The sequence below is a fragment of the Pleurodeles waltl genome, chromosome 4_2 (assembly GCF_031143425.1).
Source record: "Pleurodeles waltl isolate 20211129_DDA chromosome 4_2, aPleWal1.hap1.20221129, whole genome shotgun sequence".
Lineage (NCBI taxonomy): Eukaryota > Metazoa > Chordata > Amphibia > Caudata > Salamandridae > Pleurodeles > Pleurodeles waltl.
This window is the reverse complement of record NC_090443.1, coordinates 532,771,601-532,793,081: the sequence shown is the minus strand read 5'-3', so window position 1 is coordinate 532,793,081 and position 21,481 is coordinate 532,771,601. Positions and strand designations below refer to the sequence as shown.

The 21,481-nt window shown below is 45.1% G+C and overlaps 1 protein-coding gene across 4 annotated transcripts in view; it reads left to right on the top strand.

The window, feature by feature from the left end:
* LOC138293061 (uncharacterized) overlaps positions 1-21,481 on the top strand; it is a 289,136-nt gene that overhangs the window by 148,642 nt on the left and 119,013 nt on the right. For 3 of the 4 annotated variants that reach the window (XM_069232058.1, XM_069232057.1, XM_069232056.1), the window contains 9 exons: positions 1,375-1,441; positions 1,603-1,816; positions 2,437-2,488; positions 10,583-10,649; positions 10,811-11,024; positions 11,645-11,696; positions 17,687-17,753; positions 17,919-18,132; positions 18,754-18,805. In XM_069232058.1, the coding sequence (XP_069088159.1) occupies positions 1,375-1,441; positions 1,603-1,816; positions 2,437-2,488; positions 10,583-10,649; positions 10,811-11,024; positions 11,645-11,696; positions 17,687-17,753; positions 17,919-18,132; positions 18,754-18,805 (999 nt within the window). The remainder of the gene's footprint in view (positions 1-1,374; positions 1,442-1,602; positions 1,817-2,436; positions 2,489-10,582; positions 10,650-10,810; positions 11,025-11,644; positions 11,697-17,686; positions 17,754-17,918; positions 18,133-18,753; positions 18,806-21,481) is intronic. The other variant, XM_069232059.1, reaches the window with a different exon arrangement.

Here is a 21,481-nt window from a genome sequence, read left to right as displayed (position 1 = left end):
ACTGTACCCCACCCCCTTCTGGGGTACCTCTCTGCAAGCAAAGAGAAGGCATGGTAAGAGGACATCCCACTTACACCTCAGGGCCTCAGGGAGGCCAGTGATCATGCCTTTCAAAGTCTTGTTGAATCTCTCCACAAGACCATTAAATTGGGGGTGATAGGGTGTGGTGAACTTGTAGGTTACACCACACGTATCCCACATAGACTTCATGTATGCAGACATGAAGTTAGTGCCTCTGTCAGACACTATCTCCTTTGGGAATCCCACACAAGTAAATATCCCCATTAGAGTTCTGGTCACCACCAGTGCAGTTGCTGTGGCCTTCAAATCATGGCTCTGAAGATTGATTCCCTGTAGGAAACTATTCAAAAACAGCAGTGGTATATGTTTGCTCAAAAGCTGAATTCAAGGTACAAGCAGAAAGGTAGGATAACAGCCGAATAGGTGCTACTTTAAGAGACAAAGGAGCTTATTTACTTAGTTTTGGCGCAGGGCGGCACCGCAAGCCTTTTTGCAGTACCGCACTGCATCAAAACAATAGGGCAGGAATGTGCCATTGCTATAAGATACGGTGCATTTCTGTTCTTGTCCCCAGTTCTACCACATAAATTGCTGCCTAGCACCAGTGCAGGCACCCTTGCACCATGATGCAAGGGTGTCTGCATTGCAGGGATGATTGTTTGTGTGCAGGGAGGGACGCCTTCCTACACATAAACAATCACTAATGGCATTTTCATCTTACTAAGGGGGTTATTACAACTTTGGAGGAGGTGTTAATCCGTCCCAAAAGTGACGGATATACCACCAGCCGTATTACGAGTTCCATAGGATATAATGGACTCGTAATACGGTTGGTGGTATATCCGTCACTTTACTGTCACTTTTGCGACGGATTAACACCTCCTCCAAAGTTGTAATAACCCCCTAAGTGTGTTGCACAATGCAGCACACATAGAAAGAGGGAAAAAAGGGAAAAGTAATGTTATTTCTCTCTGTTGCGCAACTTTAACGCCACCCCTGAGATAGCGTAGGAATCTGATGTATTCCCAGAATTGTAAACCTGGAAATGCATTGGGTTCCAGGGGTGTTGCGTGCTAACCCACAGCAACACCCATGGAACGCCCTTTTCACACAGTGTTATGCATGAAAGGGGTCCAAATTTACAAGGCCATGAAAACCCACCCAAGGTGGCTTTGAGTGGCCTTGAAAATATGGGCTGGCACCCTGCACCATTACAGCATTAAAAAAATGACACTCCGGTGGGGGAGTGTGCCACTTTTGCTTCGTAAATGAATCCTAAAGTATTATGTTGATTGAATCTGGCATATGGTGCGAATATACAACGCTCACTGGTATTTCTGTCTTCTCTTCTAGAGTTATTTGTCCAGAAGGATGCCTAAAACAAGAAGTCACAGTTTGGGGGACTGATGTCTACACAGACGTAAGTTTATTTTGTTGTCCACATCCATCTGATGTGTTGATTTAGTTTTTTATTTTTTGCACCTTGCAGGAAATATGGCACATTAAACAAACATTGGCAGCATGAAGGAGGAAATAAATGTGAAATGTCACATTTCATAACCAATGCTACTTTTCCATCAGGACTCTTCCATCTGCAGAGCCGCAATCAATGCGGGGAAAGTCAGCAATGCTGGGGGCAGAGTGAGGATGGAGAAGCGGCCGGGACAAAGCAGCTACCAGGAATCCACACGCAATGGAGTAACAACCCGGAGTTATGGTGCCTGGACTGGATCTTTCATTTTTACCTCAGCCAGCATTGTCATTCCACCCACAAGCCCTCCTCAACTACCCGAAGGTAACACTGAGCCGCGCAGTGTGTCACTGTTAAGATCTTCACATCTGCCTTTTAACTACTATTATTGCTAATTTAGTTCTGTCTGAAAAGTATCTAAGTAGAGCAGCGCATAGTGATGCATTTGGCCATGAAGCTCTGAAATGCAACTGTAATATATCACAAATAATATTTACGTTTGTTTTTAGCTGAAACTTTGTTGAAGCTGTAAAACTATTTGTGGTCTGAAAAGTGGGACTTGGCAACAATTCTTCAACAGCAACTTTCATATTCTGGGCTGACATCTAAAATTTACTGCAGCACTAGCATGTTCAGGACAGTTTTTGAAAATTGGGGGAATGGAATACATGTGTGTGAAAGCATCCTCTTCTTGAAGAATTGGAAACTGTCAATATTCAGGAAACGTGAGCAACAAATAATAGATAGGATAAGAATGAGCTTGGAAAATATTTCGTCTTTCAATGGCAAAGTATTGGTTGTTACGTGGTACTCTTTAAAGGACTTCTAGCACTTCAAATGTGAAATTTTCACCAAATTTGTGGCATTGCACTCTTAAAAGCTTTGATGAAAGTTGATGTTTTCAGCCAAGCTCACAATGTAGTAAATGTCTTCTTTTTCCTCAGTTCCTGTTCAGTGCACCACCACAGCAAGGCAACTAAATCAAAGTACAGCAGAGTGAGTACAAATGTGCTGCACCTTACATTATACAAAAGCACTACATTACCTATTCGTATTCATTTCTATTTCAGAGTCTATAAAAATAATTTCACGTAAATTCATATTTTCTAAAACTAATAGCCTGATTACTTGTGGTGGCTGTCAGACCGCCGCAGTTGTGGCAGTCGGACCGCCACAATACGAGGTTGGCTGGCAGACTGGCCAACCTACTACCATCTCTGCCGGGATCTTCGATCTCGACAGGGTGATGGTGGTGGAGGTTGTGATCAGCCAGGGTGGCGCTGGAGTCAACGCCGCCCTCCTGATTACGAACTGGTTCTCTCTCAGCCTTTTCATTGCAGTTTCACCTCCATGAAAAGGCTGGTAGAGAACAGGTGCTGGGTCCACAGGGGGGTCCCTGTACTGCCCATGCACTTGGCATGGGCAGTGCTTGTGTCCTCCTGCCCAGCAACCTCACAAAGCTCACTGTCTGCTGTGCAGACAGTGAGCATTGCGAGGATGCTGGTGCACCCTGCAGGCGGCAACATTGCAGCTGGCGCAATTACGATCCAATGACAATGCTGCCCCACTTTCCCGCTGGGCTGACGGACAGAATCCTTGATTTCCATCCATCAGTCCAGGGGGAAAGTCGTAATGGGCCTGGCGTGGAGGTAGTCAGTATGGGGGCAACCTCCCGGTCAGAAGTTCGAGGGACGGGTCCTTCTGTCCGCCAAACTCTTCATCTGGCCCTTGGTGCCCAGACGATGCAGCACAATACCATTATATAGCCAACCTTCACTGGCTAATTACATCATCCTCATTGGAAACAAAACCTTAGAGTGGGTTGCAGTGGACACAAGGTGTACCAGAGGAATATTCTGTGAAGGCCACTATCGCATAACTAATGTGAAACTGAATATTTGTCCTAAAATGTTACCAGACTTATCAATATCTTAAAATAGTGGTATTGTGCACCATTACTTAGGGTAACTGAAACATCATAAGCTGTTGCTTCACCTGACCCACTTTTGGACACCAACTGTAAATTTCTGTCATTATGGTAAAACAACCCATTCAGCTTTCAAATGGCATCTCTTAAAGGGTGGCAATACAAAAAAGGAATTTCTTTCTATTTGTGCTGCCATATTAGGTCACAGATCAAACCTCTACTAGTAGTTTGGTTGCATATCTTCGTTGGTATTCCTTTTTCAGTAGTAAAGTTTTATATTTGAAATTATTGCAATGCAGCAGTATGTAGTGATTCTTTAAAAGGCAAATCACTGACATAATATTGGACCAAACAATATTTTGGAACAAAAATATTGTGTCAAAAATATCAATTCCAAAACTATCATTTCCCTATACTTATAATGGTAAGTAAAAAAATATTGTTGGGGGAGGGGAATTATCATTTTACACTAATATCAATAAAAAACATACAAAATGATGCATTTTAATATAAATAGTTTAAAATAGTAAATCTTAAATATTTTAACATAAATTTAATATAATGTAAATTAAAAAATATATAAATAATTTATAAAACTGTGCATTAATAAATGCTTACATGAACACAAATATATAAATAAACTCTCAGCTGGAATGACCACGCTCACTTGGACTGCAGGTGTCAGGTGTTTACTCAGAATAACAGAGGTGTTTCAGCCGTCACCACAGCCTTGATCACATAACTTTGAACACTGTGTATGTACATAAAATAAGCAGCGACAAAAGACTCAACATAATCCCAAACAATTGGCACCATTTTAGAGTGGATAAATAATATATATAATCAGATTGAAATATGCAATGCAATGCATTACAAATGCAGTAATATTGCATAAGACTACATAAGTATATGAATATATACATCAAATATAGTTGAGGCGAGATACAAGGAATTGCAATTTGCAGCAAAAGTTATATTGTGGTAATTCAGTGTATAAAGATCTATTTGCCCAGATGGGCAAATACAGTACTCAAGATTACATTCAGAGGAATCATTTGTGTAACTTAAATTTAAGCTTATGTGTAAAACCTACAGGCAGTCGCCAGTAGGTAGTTATATTAATGACCTAATCTCTATAGACTGAGAGTTTTTTGTTCTGCCAATAACTTTAGTGCTGCTTGACGAATCTTCATGACATTTTTAAAACATATATTCTGCTCAATTTATCTGCTGTCTTAAACGTTTCAGGGAGATCTGTCAAACGGGGGCAGAGAAGAAGGAGTGTCCCAAAATGCATTTTCCTCATTCATTTCTCCAAAGGGATTTTAAACACCACAACATGAACCACTGGATGGAATTACACCAAATTTGGCAGAAAGCTAGCTCTTCGTCCAAAGAGAGTGATTTGGTGTACATCTGTTCAGATGTTTTTGAGATATTAAAGTTTAAAAAATATAGATATCTCAGTGGATGCTAAGGCTCCCATACTGATATCTGATTGGCTGCCAGTACTTCAACAAAGAAGTGTTAACAACCATTTTGGGAGTCCCACAAAAAAGATTTAAAAAAAAATAAAAGGGGCCAGGGTAGGGTCTGGTAGGGCTAAAAAGCATTTTTTTAAGAAACAAAATCTCAGACAAATCCATGGATGGATCCACTGATGATTCTGAGCTGCTTTTAGAAAAAGGGTGGTCTCCGGCTGTTAGAAATGGGGTCATTGTTGGCAGTCAGGTTACACCCTGTCCAAGGAAGGACCCTCACTCTAGTCAGGGTAAGTCACACACAATCCAAACTATACTGTGCCCACCCTCTGGTAGCTTGGCACTGAGCAGTCAGGCTTAACTTAGAAGGCAATGTGTGAAGTATTTGTGCAATAGATCATACAATACCACAATATAACACCACAAAAACACAACACACAGTGTTTAGAAAAATACATAATATTTATCTGGATAAATGCAGGTCAAAACGATTAAAGATGAAATAAGCAAAGGCAGGGATATCACTGAAAGTGATATCAAATGTCTTAGAGTTGAAATATTACTGTAAAAGCAATAAAAAGTGTCTTAAGTTCTCCTAGAAACAATAAGGCCCATATTTATACTTTTTTAGTGCTGCATTTGTGTCATTTTTTTACGCTACGCAGTGCAAACTTACAAAATACAATTGTGTTTTGTAAGTTTGCTCCGCTTCTGCGTCCAAAAGCTGTGCAAATGCGGTGCTAAAAAAGTATAAATATGGGCCCGAGTGTCGCTTGCAGGGCAAAGTACCTGGTTTGCACTGAAAATCCTCGCAAGGGACCGCAGAGGAGGAGATGCATAGAAAACGGTGAGTGTGCGTCGGTTTCGCCCTTCCGCAAATGAACTTGCGCCGTCCTTTTTCCACGTGGGGAAGACGGTGCGTCGATTTCTGGCATGCAGACTTAGATCCTCTTCGGGTTGTGGGGTTTTCAGACTCCCCGGGGACGATGCATGGAATCCTGGGCTTGCAGAGCGAATTCACAGGGGCTGCTGTGATTCCGGTAGGCGATGCGTGGAATTTTCTTCCGGACGGCAGGCGCTGTGTCGATTCCTCTCAGGAAGTCAGGCGGCATCGTTCTGAGTCAGCTTGCGTCAATCCAGTAGGGCCGTACGTCGAAGTTCCGGTCGCGTCGCTGGCACTGCATCGATCTTCTGTCGCAAAGTCGGGCTGCATCGTTCCAGACTCGGCGTGTGGTGAATTTTGAACTGCGAGCAGGCTGTGCATCGTTCCTGGCAGGCGGTGCTGCAAATATTTGCCTCAGGGGGATTTCAGCTGCTGGAGAGAAGTCTTTTTGATCCTGAGACTTCAGGGAACAGGAGGCAAGCTCTGTCCAAGTCCTTGGAGAGCACTTCTGCAGCAAAGCAAAAGAGCAGCAAGTCAGCAGTGCAACAGAAAGACAGCAGTCCTCTTCAGAAAGCAGTCAGGTGAGTCCTTTAGGCAGCCAGGCAGTTCTTCTGGTCAGGGTGCAGGTTTTGATTCAGGTCTCTTCTCCAGGAAGTGTCTGAGGTGGTAGGGCAGAGGCCCTGTTTTTATACCCAAATGTGCCTTTGAAGTGGGAGAGACTTCAAAGAGTAGCTTGGAAGTGACCCAGGCCCCCTTTCAGTTCAACCCTGTCTGCCAGGGTCCCAGTAGGGGTTGTGGCAGTCCTCTGTGTGAGAGCAGGCCCTCCACCCTCCCAGCCCAGGAAGACCCATTCAAAATGCCGATGTATGCAAGTGAGGCTGAGTATCCTGTCTTTGGGGTGTGTCTGAGTGAATGCGCAAGGAGCTGTCAACTAAACCCAGCCAGACGTGGATTGTAAGGCACAGAAAGACTTAAGTGCAGAGAAATGCTCACTTTCTAAAAGTGGCATTTCTAAAATACTAATATTAAATCCAACTTCACCAGTCAGCAGGATTTTGTATTAACATCTGGCCACACTAAATATGACCTTCCTACTCCTTTCAGATCAGCAGCTACTACTCAAACAGTGTGTGAGGGCAGTCCCAATGTTAGCCTATGAAGGGAGCAGGCCTCACAGTAGTGCAAAAACTAATTTAGGAGTTTTACACTAGCAGGACATGTAAACTACACAGGTAAATGTCCTGCCTTTTACCTACAAAGCACCTTGCCTTATGGGTTACCTAGGGCACACCTTAGAGGTGACTTATATGTAGAAACAGGGGAGTTTTAGGCTTGGCAAGTATTTTCAAGTGCCAAGTCGAATTGGCAGTGAAACTGCACACACAGGCCTTGCAATGGCAGGCCTAAGACAAGGTTAAGGGGCTACTGAAGTGGGTGGCACAACCAGTGCTGCAGGCCCACTAGTAACTTTTAATCTACAGGCCCTGGGCAAATATAGTGCACTCTACTAGGGACTTATAAGTAAATTAAATAGCCCAATTGGGTGTGATCCAATGCTACCATGTTTAAAGGGAGAGAGCATATGCGCTTTAGCGCTAGCTAGCAGTGGTAAAGTGCGCAGAGTCTAAAAAGCAGCAAACACAGTATCTCAAAAGTGGAGGGAGGCAGGCAAAAAGTTAGGAGTGACCACCCTAAGGCTGTCAGGTCTAACATGCGTCCCCCCCCAGCTGAAAGTGGGGAGAGCTACCCAACCTCCTGGGAGCTCTCATCGCTAAGGCGGAAGTATCTGGAGAGACCATCAGCATTGGCATTGTCAATCTCTGGGTGATGCTCCACCATAAAGTCCATCCCCTGTAGGGAAATGAACCACATCAAGAGTTTAGGATTCTCATCCCTCATCTGCATGAGCCGTCTGAGGGGCCTGTGGTCTGTCTGAACCCGGAAGTGAGTCCCAAACAGGTATGGTCTCAGCTTCTTCAGTGCCCAGACCACAGCAAATGCTTCTCTTTCAATAGCACTCCACCTCTGTTCCCGTGGTAATAGTCTTCTGCTAATAAAGACTACTGGTTGGTTTAGGCCCTCCTCATTTAGCTGTGCTAGGACCGCCCATATGCCATGCTCTGAAGCGTCTGTCTGCATGATAAATTCCTTGGAGTAGTCAGGAGCCTTGAGCATGGGGGCTGTGCACATGGCTTCCTTCAGGGAGTCAAAGGCTTTCTCACAAGCCTCTGTCCAATTCAACAACCTAGGTTGCTTTTTGGATGTGAGTTCTGTCAAGGGTGTCACCATGGTTCCATAGCCCTTGACAAATCTGCGGTAATATCCAGTGAGGCCTAAGAAAACTCTCACCTCTGTTTGGGTTCTAGGTGGTTGCCAGGCCTAGATAGTTTCAATCTTGGCCTGGAGGAGCTGCACCTTGCCACCACCTACTAGGTGTCCCAAGTACACCACAGAACCCTGCCCAATCTGGCACTTACTGGCCTTGATGGTCAGGCCTGCCTGTTGCAAAGCATGAAGCACCTCCTTCAGGTGGTGCAGGCGTTCCTCCCAGCTGTCACTGTAGACGGCAATGTCGTCCAGGTAGGCTGCGCAGAAGGCATCCTTGCAAGCTAGGACCCCGTTAACAAACCGTTGGAAGGTAGCAGGGGCATTTTTAAACCAAAAGGGCATCACCTGGAATTGGTAATGGCCCACAGGTGTGCAAAATGCCGATCTCTCTTTAGCCCCCTCATTCAAGGCGATCTGCCAGCATCCTGATATGAAGTAAAAAGTACTGAGGAATTTGGCAGCGCTGAGTCTGTCTACGAACTCATCAGCTCAGGGGATGGGGTGAGCATCAGTCCATGTGACTGAATTGAGACCCCTGTAGTCCACGCAGAACCAAAGTTTTGGCTTGGCACCGGGTGCAGCAGCCTTGGGTACCAGCACCACAGAGCTGGCCCAGGGACTAATAGACTTCTCAATAACCCCTAGAGCCAACATATTGGAGACTTCCTCTTTGATGCTGGCCTTCACCTAGTCTGACAACCTGTACATTTTGGCACATATTTATACTTTTTGACGCACAACTGCGCCAAGCAGTTGGGCGTCAAAAATGTTACCGCAGGCTAACGCCATTCCAACGCGCCATGCGGGCGCCTTATTAATGGAATGACGTAAGCCGGCGCTGAGGATTCGTGTGCGTAAAAAAAAAAGACTCACACCAGGCAGCGCCGGCGTACGGGAAAATGGGGGTTGTGCGTCAAAAAACGGTGCAAGTCAGGTCTGAGGCAAAATTCAGGCCTCAAACCAGATTTGCGCCATTTTTTTTTACGCCCAACCTCCATTGACATGACTCCTGTCTTAGCAAAGACAGGAGTCATGCCCCCTTGCCCAATGGCCATGCCCAGGGGACTTATGTCCCCTGGGCATGGTCATTGGGCATAGTGGCATGTAGGGGGGCCCAAATCAGGCCCCCTATGCCACAAAAAAAATCGGAAAAAATGCTTACCCAAACTTACCTTTCCTTCCCTGGGATGGGTCCCTCCATCCTTGGGTGTCCTCCTGGGATGGGCAAGGGTGGCAGGGGGTGTCCCTGGGGGCAGGGGAGGGCACCTCTGGGCTCCTTCCGAGCCCACAGGTCCCTTAACGCCTGCCCTGACCCAGGCGTTAAAAAGCGGCGCCCATCAGGCCGTGTGCTGTTTTTTAAGGCCTGCCCCCTCCTGTGCGTCAAAATGACATCAGAGTATAAATAAGGGGCACAGGCCTTAAAGTCATTTTTTGGAAGGGAACACCTACCTTGCATATAATTAACGCAAGGCTGGTTCCCCCTTCCAAAAAATAACGCACATGGTGGAATTTTGACGCCCGCGGGGTCGGACGTCAAAGTATAAATATGGGGCAGGGTTTGCGCCGATTGTGCGTCAAAAATTTTGATGCACATTTGGCGCAAACAGACTATAAATATGCCCCTTTGTTCTTTACAGGGGGACTGTCTCCCATGTCAATATCACAGACATACCAGTGTGTGAGTTCAGGGGTGAGTGAAAACTGGGAGGAGTACTGTTCCAGTAACTGGTAGCAGTCCCTCTCTGGTCTAGGGTCAGGGAGTCAGAGAGAATGACACCCTCCACTGACCCATCACCTTCCTTGGCAGCGAGGAGGTCGTGGAGAGGTTCACTCTCCTCTTCCATACCCTCATCTGTCACCAGAAGCATGTTGACTTCGGTCCTCTCAAAGTGAGGCTTCAGTCGGTTGACATGGAGCACCCTTAGGGGGTTCCTAGGGGATTGGAGGTCTGGGCCAGACCAGTGGTCCTGGAGAGCTCTAGGCTCTACTGGCTCTATAACCCACACTTTGTCTCCAGGCTGAAACTCTACCAGGGTGGCTTTCTGGTCATACCAGCGTTTCATTACCTCTTGACTGGCTTCAAGATTACTTTTGGCCATTTTCCAAAAGCGGTGCATGAGATAGCATAGGAATCTGACGTATTCCCAGACTTGCAAACCTGGAAATGCATTGGATTCCAGGGGTGCTGCGTGCTAACCCACAGCAACACCATGGAACGCCCTTTTCACACAGTGTTATGCATGAAAGGGGTCCATATTTACAAGACCATGAAAACCCACCCAATGTGGCTTTGAGTGGCCTTGAAAATATGGGCTGTCACCCTGCAGCATTACAGCATTAAAAAAATGACACTCCGGTGGGGGAGTGTGCCACTTTTGCTTCGTAAATGAATCCTAAAGTATTATGTTGATTGAATCTGGCATATGGTGCAAATATACAACGCTCACTGGTATTTCTCTCTTCTCTTCTAGAGTTATTTGTCCAGAAGGATGCCTAAAACAGGAAGTCACAGTTTGGGGGACTGATGTCTACACAGACGTAAGTTTATTTTGTTGTCCACATCCATCTGATGTGTTGATTTTTTTTTTTATTTTTTGCACCTTGCAGGCAATATGGCACATTAAATAAACATTGGCAGCATGAAGGAGGAAATAAATGTGAAATGTCACATTTCATAACCAATGCTGCTTCTCCATCAGGACTCTTCCATCTGCAGAGCCGCAATCAATGTGGGGAAAGTCAGCAATGCTGGGGGCAGAGTGAGAATGGAGAAGCGGCCGGGACAAAGCAGCTACCAGGAATCCACACGCAATGGAGTAACAACCCGGAGTTATGGTGCCTGGGCTGGATCTTTCATTTTTACCTCAGCCAGCATTGTCATTCCATCCACAAGCCCTCTTCAACTACCCGAAGGTAACACTGAGCCGCGCAGTGTGTCACTGTTAAGATCTTCACATCTGCCTTTTAACTACTATTATTGCTAATTTAGTTCTGTCTGAAAAGTATCTAAGTAGAGTAGCGCATAGTGATGCATTTGGCCATGAAGCTCTGAAATGCAACTGTAATATATCACAAATAATATTTACATTTGTTTTTAGGTGAAACTTTGTTGAAGCTGTAAAACTATTTGTGGTCTGAAAAGTGGGACTTGGCAACAATTCGTCAACAGCAACTTTCATATTCTGGGCTGACATCTAAAATTTACTGCAGCACTAGCATGTTCAGGACAGTTTTTGAAAATTGGGGGAATGGAATACATGTGTGTGAAAGCATCCTCTTCTTGAAGAATTGGAAACTGTCAATATTCAGGAAACGTTAGCAACAAATAATACATTGGATGAGAATGAGCTTGGAAAATATTTCGTCTTTCAATGGCAAAGAATTGGTTGTTCCGTGGTTCTCTTTAAAGTACTTCTAGCACTTCAAATGTGAAATGTTCACCAAATTTGTGGCATTGCACTCTTAAAAGCTTTGATGAAAGTTGATGTTTTCAGCCAAGCTCACATTGTATTAAAATTCTTCTTTTTCCTCAGTTCCTGTTCAGTGCAGCACCACTGCAAGGCAACTAACTCAAAGTACAGCAGAGTGAGTAAAAATGTGCTGCACCTTACATTATACAAAAGAACTACATTACCGATTCGTATTCATTTCTATTTCAGAGTCTATAAAAATCATTTCACATAAATTCATATTTTCTAAAACTAATAGCCTGATTACTTGTGGTGCCTGTCAGACTGCTGCAGTTGTGGCAGTCGGACTGCCACAATACGAGGTTGGCTGGCAGACTCGCCAACCTACTACCATCTCTGCCGGGATCTTCGATCTCGACAGGCTGATGGTGGTGGAGGTTGTGATCAGCCAGGGTGGCGCTGAAGTCAACGCTGCCCTCCTGATTACGACCTGGTTCTCTTTCAGCCTTTTCATTGCAGTTTCACCTTCATGAAAAGGCTGGTGGAGAACAGGTGCTGGGTCCACAGGGGGGTCCCTGTACTGCCCATGCACTTGGCATGGGCAGTGCTTGTGTCCCCCTGCCCAGCAACCTCACAAAGCTCACCGTCTGCTGTGCCGATGCAGCACAATACCATTATATAGCCAACCTTCACTGGCTAATTACATCATCCTCATTGGAAACAAAACCTTAGAGTGGGTTGCAGTGGACACAAGGTGTACCAGAGGAATATTCTGTGAAGGCCACTATTGCATAACTAATGTGAAACTGAAAATTTGTCCTAAAATGTTACCAGACTTATCAATATCTTAAAATAGTGGTATTGTGCACCATTACTTAGGGTAACTGAAACATCATATGCTGTTGCTTCACCTGACCCACTTTTGGACACCAACTGTAAATTTCTGTCATTATGGTAAAACAACCCAGTCACGTGGACTTGGATCCTCTTCGGGTTGTGGGGTTTACAGACGACACGGGGACGATGCATGGAATCCTGGGCTTGCAGAGCGAAATCACAGGGGCTGCTGTGATTCCGGTAGGCGATCCGCGGAATTTTCTTCCGGGCGGCAGGCGCTGAGTCGATTCCTCTCAGGAAGTCAGGCGGCATCGTTCTGAGTCAGCTTGCGTCAATCCAGTAGGGCCGTGCGTCGAAGTTCTGGTCGCGTCGCTGGCACTGCATCGATCTTCTGTCTCAAAGTCGGTCTGCGTTGTTCCAGACTCGGCGTGTGGTGAATTTTGAACTGCGAACAGGCTGTACATCGTTCCTGGCAGGCGGTGCTGCAAATTTTTGCCTCAGGGGGATTTCAGCTGCAGGAGAGAAGTCTTTTTGATCCTGAGACTTCAGGGAACAGGAGGCAAGTTCTATCCAAGTCCCTGGAGAGCACTTCTGCAGCAAAGCAAAAGATCAGCAAGTCAGCAGGGCAACAGAAAGACAGCAGTCCTCTTCAGAAAGCAGTCAGGTGAGTCCTTTAGGCAGCCAGGCAGTTCTTCTTGTCAGGGTGCAGGTTCTGATTCAGGTCTCTTCTCCAGGAAGTGTCTGAGGTGGTAGGGCAGAGGTCCTGTTTTTATACCCAAATGTGCCTTTGAAGTGGGAGAGACTTCAAAGAGTAGCTTAGAAGTGACCCAGGTCCCCTTTCAGTTCAACCCTGTCTGCCAGGGTCCCAGTAGGGGTTGTGGCAGTCCTTTGTGTGAGAGCAGGCCCTCCACCCTCCCAGCCCAGGAAGACCCATTCAAAATGCCGATCCATGCAAGTGAGGCTGAGTATCCTGTCTTTGGGGTGTGTCTGAGTGAATGCGCAAGGAGCTGTCAACTAAACCCAGCCAGACGTGGATTGTAAGGCACAGAAAGACTTAAGTGCAGAGAAATGCTCACTTTCTAAAAGTGGCATTTCTAAAATACTAATATTAAATCCAACTTCACCAGTCAGCAGGATTTTGTATTAACATTCTGGCCGCACTAAATATGACCTTCCTACTCCTTTCAGATCAGCAGCTACTACTCAAACAGTGTGTGAGGGCAGTCCCAATGTTAGCCTATGAAGGGAGCAGGCCTCAAAGTAGTGCAAAAACTAATTTAGGAGTTTTACACTAGAAGGACATGTAAACTACACAGGTACATGTCCTGCCTTTTACCTACACAGCACCTTGCCTTAGGGGTTACCTAGGGCACACCTTAGAGGTGACTTATATGTAGAAACAGGGGAGGTTTAGGCTTGGCAAGTATTTTCAAATGCCAAGTCGAATTGGCAGTGAAACTGCACACACAGGCCTTGCAATGGCAGGCCTGAGACAAGGTTAAGGGGCTACTGAAGTAAGTGGCACAATCAGTGCTGCAGGCCCACTACTATCTTTTAATCTACAGGCCCTGGGCACATATAGTGCACTCTACTAGGGACGTATAAGTAAATTAAATAGCCCAATTGGGTGTGATCCAATCTTACCATGTTTAAAGGGAGAGAGCATATGCGCTTTAGCACTGGGTAGCAGTGGTAAAGTGCTCAGAGTCTAAAAAGCAGCAAAAACAGTATCTCAAAAGTGGAGGGAGGCAGGCAAAAAGTTAGGGGTGACCACCCTAAGGCTGTCAGGTCTAACATGTGTCCTCTCCAAGCTGAAAGTGGGGAGAGCTACCCAACCTCCTGGGAGCTCTCATCGCTAAGGCGAAGTATCTGGAGAGACCATCAGCTTTGGCATTGTCAATCTCTGGGCAATGCTCCACCATAAAGTCCATCCCCTGTAGGGAAATGGACCACCTCAAGAGTTTAGGATTCTCATCCCTCATCTGCATGAGCCGTCTGAGGGGCCTGTGGTCTGTCTGAACCTGGAAGTGAGTCCCAAACAGGTATGGTCTCAGCTTCTTCAGTGCCCAGACCACAGCAAATGCTTCTCTTTCAATAGCACTCCACCTCAGTTCCCGTGGTAATAGTCTTCTGCTAATAAAGACTACTGGTTGGTCTAGGCCCTCCTCATTTAGCTGTGCTAGGACTGCCCATATGCCAGGCTCTGAAGCGTCTGTCTGCAGGATAAATTCCTTGGAGTAGTCAGGAGCCTTGAGCATGGGGGCCATACACATGGCTTCCTTCAGGAAGTCAAAGGCTTTCTCACAAGCCTCTGTCCAATTCACCAACCTAGGTTGCTTTTTGGATGTGAGTTCTGTCAAAGGTGTCACCATGGTTCCATAGCCCTTGACAAATCTGCGGTAATATCCAGTGAGGCCTAAGAAAACTCTCACCTCTGTTTGGGTTCTAGGTGGTTGCCAGGCCTAGATAGTTTCAATCTTGGCCTGGAGGGGCTGCACCTTGCCACCACCTACTAGGTGTCCCAAGTACACCACGGAACCCCGCCAATCTGGCACTTACTGGCCTTGATGGTCAGGCCTGCCTGTTGCAGAGCCTGAAGCACCTCCTTGGGATGGTGCAGGCGTTCCTCCCAGCTGTCACTGTAGACGGCAATGTCGTCCAGGTAGGCTGCGCTGAAGGCATCCTTGCCAGCTAGGACCCCGTTAACAAACCGTTGGAAGGTAGCAGGGGCATTTTTAAACCCAAAGGGCATCACCTGGAATTGGTAATGGCCCTCAGGTGTGCAAAATGCCGATCTCTCTTTAGCCCCCTCATTCAAGGCGATCTGCCAGCACCCTGATGTGAAGTCAAAAGTACTAAGGAATTTGGCAGCGCCGAGTCTGTCTACGAACTCATCAGCTCAGGGGATGGGGTGAGCATCAGTCCATGTGACTGAATTGAGACCCCGGTAGTCCACGCAGAACCAAAGTTTTGGCTTGGCACCGGGTGCAGCAGCCTTGGGTACCAGCACCACAGAGCTGGCCCAGGGACTAATAGACTTCTCAATAACCCCTAGAGCCAACATATTGGAGACTTCCTCTTTGATGCTGGCCTTCACCTAGTCTGACAACCGGTACATTTTGTTCTTTACAGGGGGACTGTCTCCCATGTCAATATCACAGACACACAAGTGTGTGAGTTCAGGGGTGAGTGGAAACTGGGAGGAGTACTGTTCCAGTAACTGGTAGCACCCCCTCTCTGGTCTAGGGTCAGGGAGTCAGAGAGAATGATACCCTCCACTGACCCATCACCTTCCTTGGCAGCGAGTAGGTCGGGAGAGATTCACTCTCCTCCTCCATACCCTCATCTGTCACTAGAAGCATGTTGACTTCTGTCCTCTCAAAGTGAGGCTTCAGTCGGTTGACATGGAGCACCCTTAGGGGGTTCCTAGGGGATTGGAGGTCTGGGCCAGACCAGTGGTCCTGGAGAGCTTTAGGCTCTACCGGCTCTATTACCCACACTTTCCCTCCAGGCTGAAACTCTACCAGGGTGGCCTTTTGGTCATACCAGCGTTTCATTACCTCTTGACTGGCTTCAAGGTTACTTTTGGCCATTTTCCAAAAGCGGTGCATGAGATAGCATAGGAATCTGACGTATTCCCACACTTGCAAACCTGGAAATGCATTGGATTACAGGGGTGCTGCGTGCCAACCCACAGCATTACCCATGGAACGCCCTTTTCACACAGTGTTATGCATGAAAGGGGTCCATATTTACAAGACCATGAAAACCCACGCAAGGTGGCTTTGAGTGGCCTTGAAAATATGGGCTGGCACCACTAGGTAAGTGCTCCTTTACTTCAAATGGGCCAGACCAGTGGTCCTGGAGAGCTCTAGGCTCTACTGGCTCCATTACCCAAACTAGGTCTCCAGGCTGAAACTCTACCAGGGTGGCCTTTTGGTCATACCAGCGTTTCATTACCTCTTGACTGGCTTCAAGGTTACTTTTGGCCGTTTTCCAAAAGCAGTGCATCTGGTTGCGGAGGGCCAGCATTTAGCTGACCACATCCTGAGGGAGTGCTTTTGGAAATTTCTCCAATCCCTCTGTGACAATGCTTAAGGGTCCCCTGTCAGGGTACCTATAGAGAAGCTCAAAGGGACTGAACCCCACCCCCTTCTGGGGTACCTCTCTGCAAGCAAAGAGAAGGCATGGTAAGAGGACATCCCACTTACACCTCAGGGCCTCAGGGAGGCCAGTGATCATGCCTTTCAAAGTCTTGTTGAATCTCTCCACAAGACCATTAAATTGGGGGTGATAGGGTGTGGTGAACTTTTAGGTTACACCACACGCATCCTACATAGACTTCATGTATGCAGACATGAAGTTAGTGCCTCTGTCAGACACTATCTCCTTTGGGAATCCCACACAGGTAAATATCCCCATTAGAGTTCTGGTCACCACCAGTGCAGTTGCTGTGGCCTGCAAATCATGGCTCTGAAGATTGATTCCCTGTAGGAAACTATTAAAAAACAGCAGTAGTATATGTTTGCTCAAAAGCTGAATTCAAGGTACAAGCAGAAAGGTAGGATAACAGCCGAATAGGTGCTACTTTAAGAGACAAAGGAGCTTATTTACTTAGTTTTGGCGCAGGGCGGCACCGCAAGCCTTTTTGCAGTACCGCCCTGCATCAAAACAATAGGGCAGGAATGTGCCATAGCTATAAGATACGGTGCATTTCTGTTCTTGTCCCCAGTTCTGCCACATAAATTGCTGCCTAGCACCAGTGCAGGCACCCTTGCACCATGATGCAAGGGTGTCTGCATTGCAGGGATGATTGTTTGTGTGCAGGGAGGGACGCCTTCCTACACATAAACAATCACTAATGGCATTTTCATCATTCTAAGTGTGTTGCACAATGCAGCACACATAGAAAGAGGAGAAAAAGGGAAAAGTAATTTTATTTCTCTCCGTTGCGCAACTTTAACCCCACCCCTGAGATGGCGTAGGAATCTGATGTATTCCCAAAATTGTAAACCTGGAAATGCATTGGGTTCCAGGGGTGTTGCGTGCTAACCCACAGCAACACCCATGGAATGCCCTTTTCACACAGTGTTATGCATGAAAGGGGTCCATATTTACAAGGCGATGAAAACGCACGCAAGGTGGCTTTGAGTGGCCTTGAAAATATGGGCTGGCACCCTGCGCCATTAGAGCATTAAAAAAATGACAGTCCGGTGGGGGAGTGTGCCACTTTTGCTTCGTAAATTAATCCTAAAGTATTATGTTGATTGAATCTGGCATATGGTGCGAATATACAACGCTCACTGGTATTTCTGTCTTCTCTTCTAGAGTTATTTGTCCAGAAGGATGCCTAAAACAAGAAGTCACAGTTTGGGGGACTGATGTCTACACAGACGTAAGTTTATTTTGTTGTCCACATCCATCTGATGTGTTGATTTTTTAATTTTTTTATATTTTGCATCTTGCAGGAAATATGGCACATTAAACAAACATTGGCAGCATGAAGGAGGAAATAAATGTCAAATGTCACATTTCATAACCAATGCTGCTTTTCCATCAGGACTCTTCCATCTGCAGAGCCGCAATCAATGTGGGGAAAGTCAGCAATGCTGGGGGCAGAGTGAGAATGGAGAAGCGACCGGGACAAAGCAGCTACCAGGAATCCACACGCAATGGAGTAACAACCCGGAGTTATGGTGCCTGGACTGGATCTTTCATTTTTACCTCAGCCAGCATTGTCATTCCACCCACAAGCCCTCCTCAACTACCCGAAGGTAACACTGAGCCGTGCAGTGTGTCACTGTTAAGATCTTCACATCTGCCTTTTAACTGCTATTATTGCTAATTTAGTTCTGTCTGAAAAGTATCTAAGTAGAGCAGCGCATAGTGATGCATTTGGCCATGAAGCTCTGAAATGCAACTGTAATATATCACAAATAATATTTAAATTTGTTTTTAGGTGAAACTTTGTTGAAGCTGTAAAACTATTTGTGGTCTCAAAAGTGGGACTTGGCAACAATTCTTCAACAGCAACTTTCATATTCTGGGCTGACATCTAAAATTTACTGCAGCACTAGCATGTTCAGGACAGTTTTTGAAAAATGGGGGAATGGAATACATGTGTGTGAAAGCATCCTCTTCTTGAAGAATTGGAAACTGTCAATATTCAGGAAACGTGAGCAACAAATATTAGATAGGATGAGAATGAGCTTGGAAAATATTTCGTCTTTCAATGTCAAAGTATCGGTTGTTCCGTGGTACTCTGTAAAGTACTTCTAGCACTTAAAATGTGAAATTTTCACCAAATTTGTGGCATTGCACTCTTAAAAGCTTTGATGAAAGTTGATGTTTTTCAGCCAAGCTCACATTGTAGTCAATTTCTTCTTTTTCCTCAGTTCCTCTTCAGTGCACCACCACAGCAAGGCAACTAACTCAAAGTACAGCAGAGTGAGTAAAAATGTGCTGCACCTTACATTATACAAAAGCACTACATTACCTATTCGTATTCATTTCTATTTCAGAGTCTATAAAAATAATTTCACATAAATTCATATTTTCTAAAACTAATAGCCTGATTACTTGTGGTGGCTGTCAGACCGCCACAGTTGTGGCAGTCGGACAGCCACAATACGAGGTTGGCTGGCAGACTCGCCAACCTACTACCATCTCTGCCAGGATCTTCAATCTCGACAGGGTGATGGTGGTGGAGGTTGTGATCAGCCAGGGTGGCGCTGAAGTCAACGCCGCCCTCCTGATTACAGCTTGGTGCTCTGTCAGCCTTTTCATTTCAGTTTCACCTCCATGAAAAGGCTGGTGGAGAACAGGTGCTGGGTCCACAGGGGGGTCCCTGTACTGCCCATGCACTTGGCATGGGCAGTGCCGGTGTCCCCCTGCCCAGCAACCTCACAAAGCTCACCGTCTGCTGTGCAGACAGTGAGCATTGCGAGGATGCTGGTGCACCCTGCAGGCGGCAACATTGCAGCTGGCGCAATTACGATCCAATGACAATGCTGCCCCACTTTCCCGCTGGGCTGACGGACAGAATCCTTGATTTCCACCCATCAGTCCAGGGAGAAAGTCGTAATGGGCCTGGCGTGGAGGTAGTCAGTATGGCGGCAGCCTCCTGGTCAGAAGTTCGACAGACGGGTCCTTCTGTCCGCCAAACTCTTCATCAGGCCCTTGGTTCCCAGACGATGCAGTACAATACCATTATATAGCCAACCTTCACTGGCTAATTACATCATCCTCATTGGAAACAAAACCTTAGAGTGGGTTGCAGTGGACACAAGGTGTACCAGAGGAATATTCTGTGAAGGCCACTATCGCAGAACTAATGTGAAACTGAATATTTGTCCTAAAATGTTACCAGACTTATCAATATCTTAAAATAGTGGTATTGTGCACCATTACTTAGGGTAACTGAAACATCATATGCTGTTGCTTCACCTGACCCACTTTTGGACACCAACTGTAAATTTCTGTCATTGTGGTAAAACAACCCATTCAGCTTTCATATGGCATCTCTTAAAGGGTGGCAATACAAAAAAGGAATTTCTTTCTATTTGTGCTGCCATATTAGGTCACTGCTCAAAACTCTACTAGTAGTTTGGTTGCATATCTGCTTTGGTATTCCTTTTTCAGTAGTAAAGTTTTATATTTGAAACTATTGCAATGCAGCAGTATGTAGTGACCCTTTAAAAGGCAAATCACTGACATAATATTGGACCAAACAATATTTTGGAACAAAAATATTGTGTCAAAAATATCATTTCCAAAACTATCATTTTCCTATACTTATAATGGTAAGTACAAAAATATTGTTGGGGGGAGGGGAATTATCATTTTACACTAATATCATTAAAAAACATACAAAAATGATGCATTTTAATATAAATAGTTTAAAATAGTAAATCTTAAATATTTTAACATATAATTTTAATATAATGTAAATAAAAAAATATATAAATAATTTATAAAACTGTGCATGAATAAATACTTACATAAACACAAATATATAAATAAACTCTCAACTGGAATGACCACGCTCACTTGGACTGCAGGTGTCAGGTGTTTACTCAGAAAAACAGAGGTGTTTCAGCCGTCACCACGGCCTTGATCACATAACTTTGAACACTGTGTATGTACATAAAATAAACAGCGAAGAAAGACTCAACATAATCCCAAACAATTGGCACCATTTTAGAGTGGATAAATAACATATATAATCAGATTGAAATATGCAATGCAATGCATTACAAATGCAGTAATATTGCATAAGACTACATAAATATATGAATATATACATCAAATATAGTTGAGGGGAGATACAAGAAATAGCAATTTGCAGCAAAAGTTATATTGTGGTAATTCAGTGTATAAAGATCTATTTGCCCAGATGGGCAAATACAGTACTCAAGATTACATTCAGAGGAATCATTTGTGCAACTTCAATTTAAGCATATGTGTAAAACCTACAGGCAGTCGTCAGTAGGTAGTTATATTAATGACCTAATCTCTATAGACTGAGAGTTTTTTGTTCTGCCAATAACTTTAGTGCTGCTTGACGAATCTTCATGACATTTTTAAAACATATATTCTGCCCAATTTGTCTGCTGTCTTAAACGTTTCAGGGAGATCTGTCAAATGGGGGCAGAGAAGAAGGAGTGTCCCAAAATGCATTTTCCTCATTCATTTCTCCAAAGGGATTTTAAACACCACAACATGACCCACTGTATGGAATTACACCAAATTTGGCAGAAAGCTAGCTCTTCATCCAAAGAGAGTGATTTGTGATTTGGTGTACATCTGTTCAGATGTTTTTGAGATATTAAAGTTTAAAAAATATAGATATCTCGGTGGATGCTAAGGCGCCCATACTGATATCTGTTTGGCTGCCAGTACCTCAACAAAGAAGTGTTAACAACCATCTTGGGAGTCCCACAAAAAAGATAAAAAATAAAATAAAAGGGGCCAGGGTAGGGTCTGGAAGGGCTAAAAAGCATTTTTTTAAGAAACAAAATCTCAGACAAATCCATGGATGGATCCACTGATGATTCTGAGCTGCTTTTAGAAAAAGGGTGGTCTCCGGCTGTTAGAAATGGGGTCATTGGTTGGCAGTCAGGT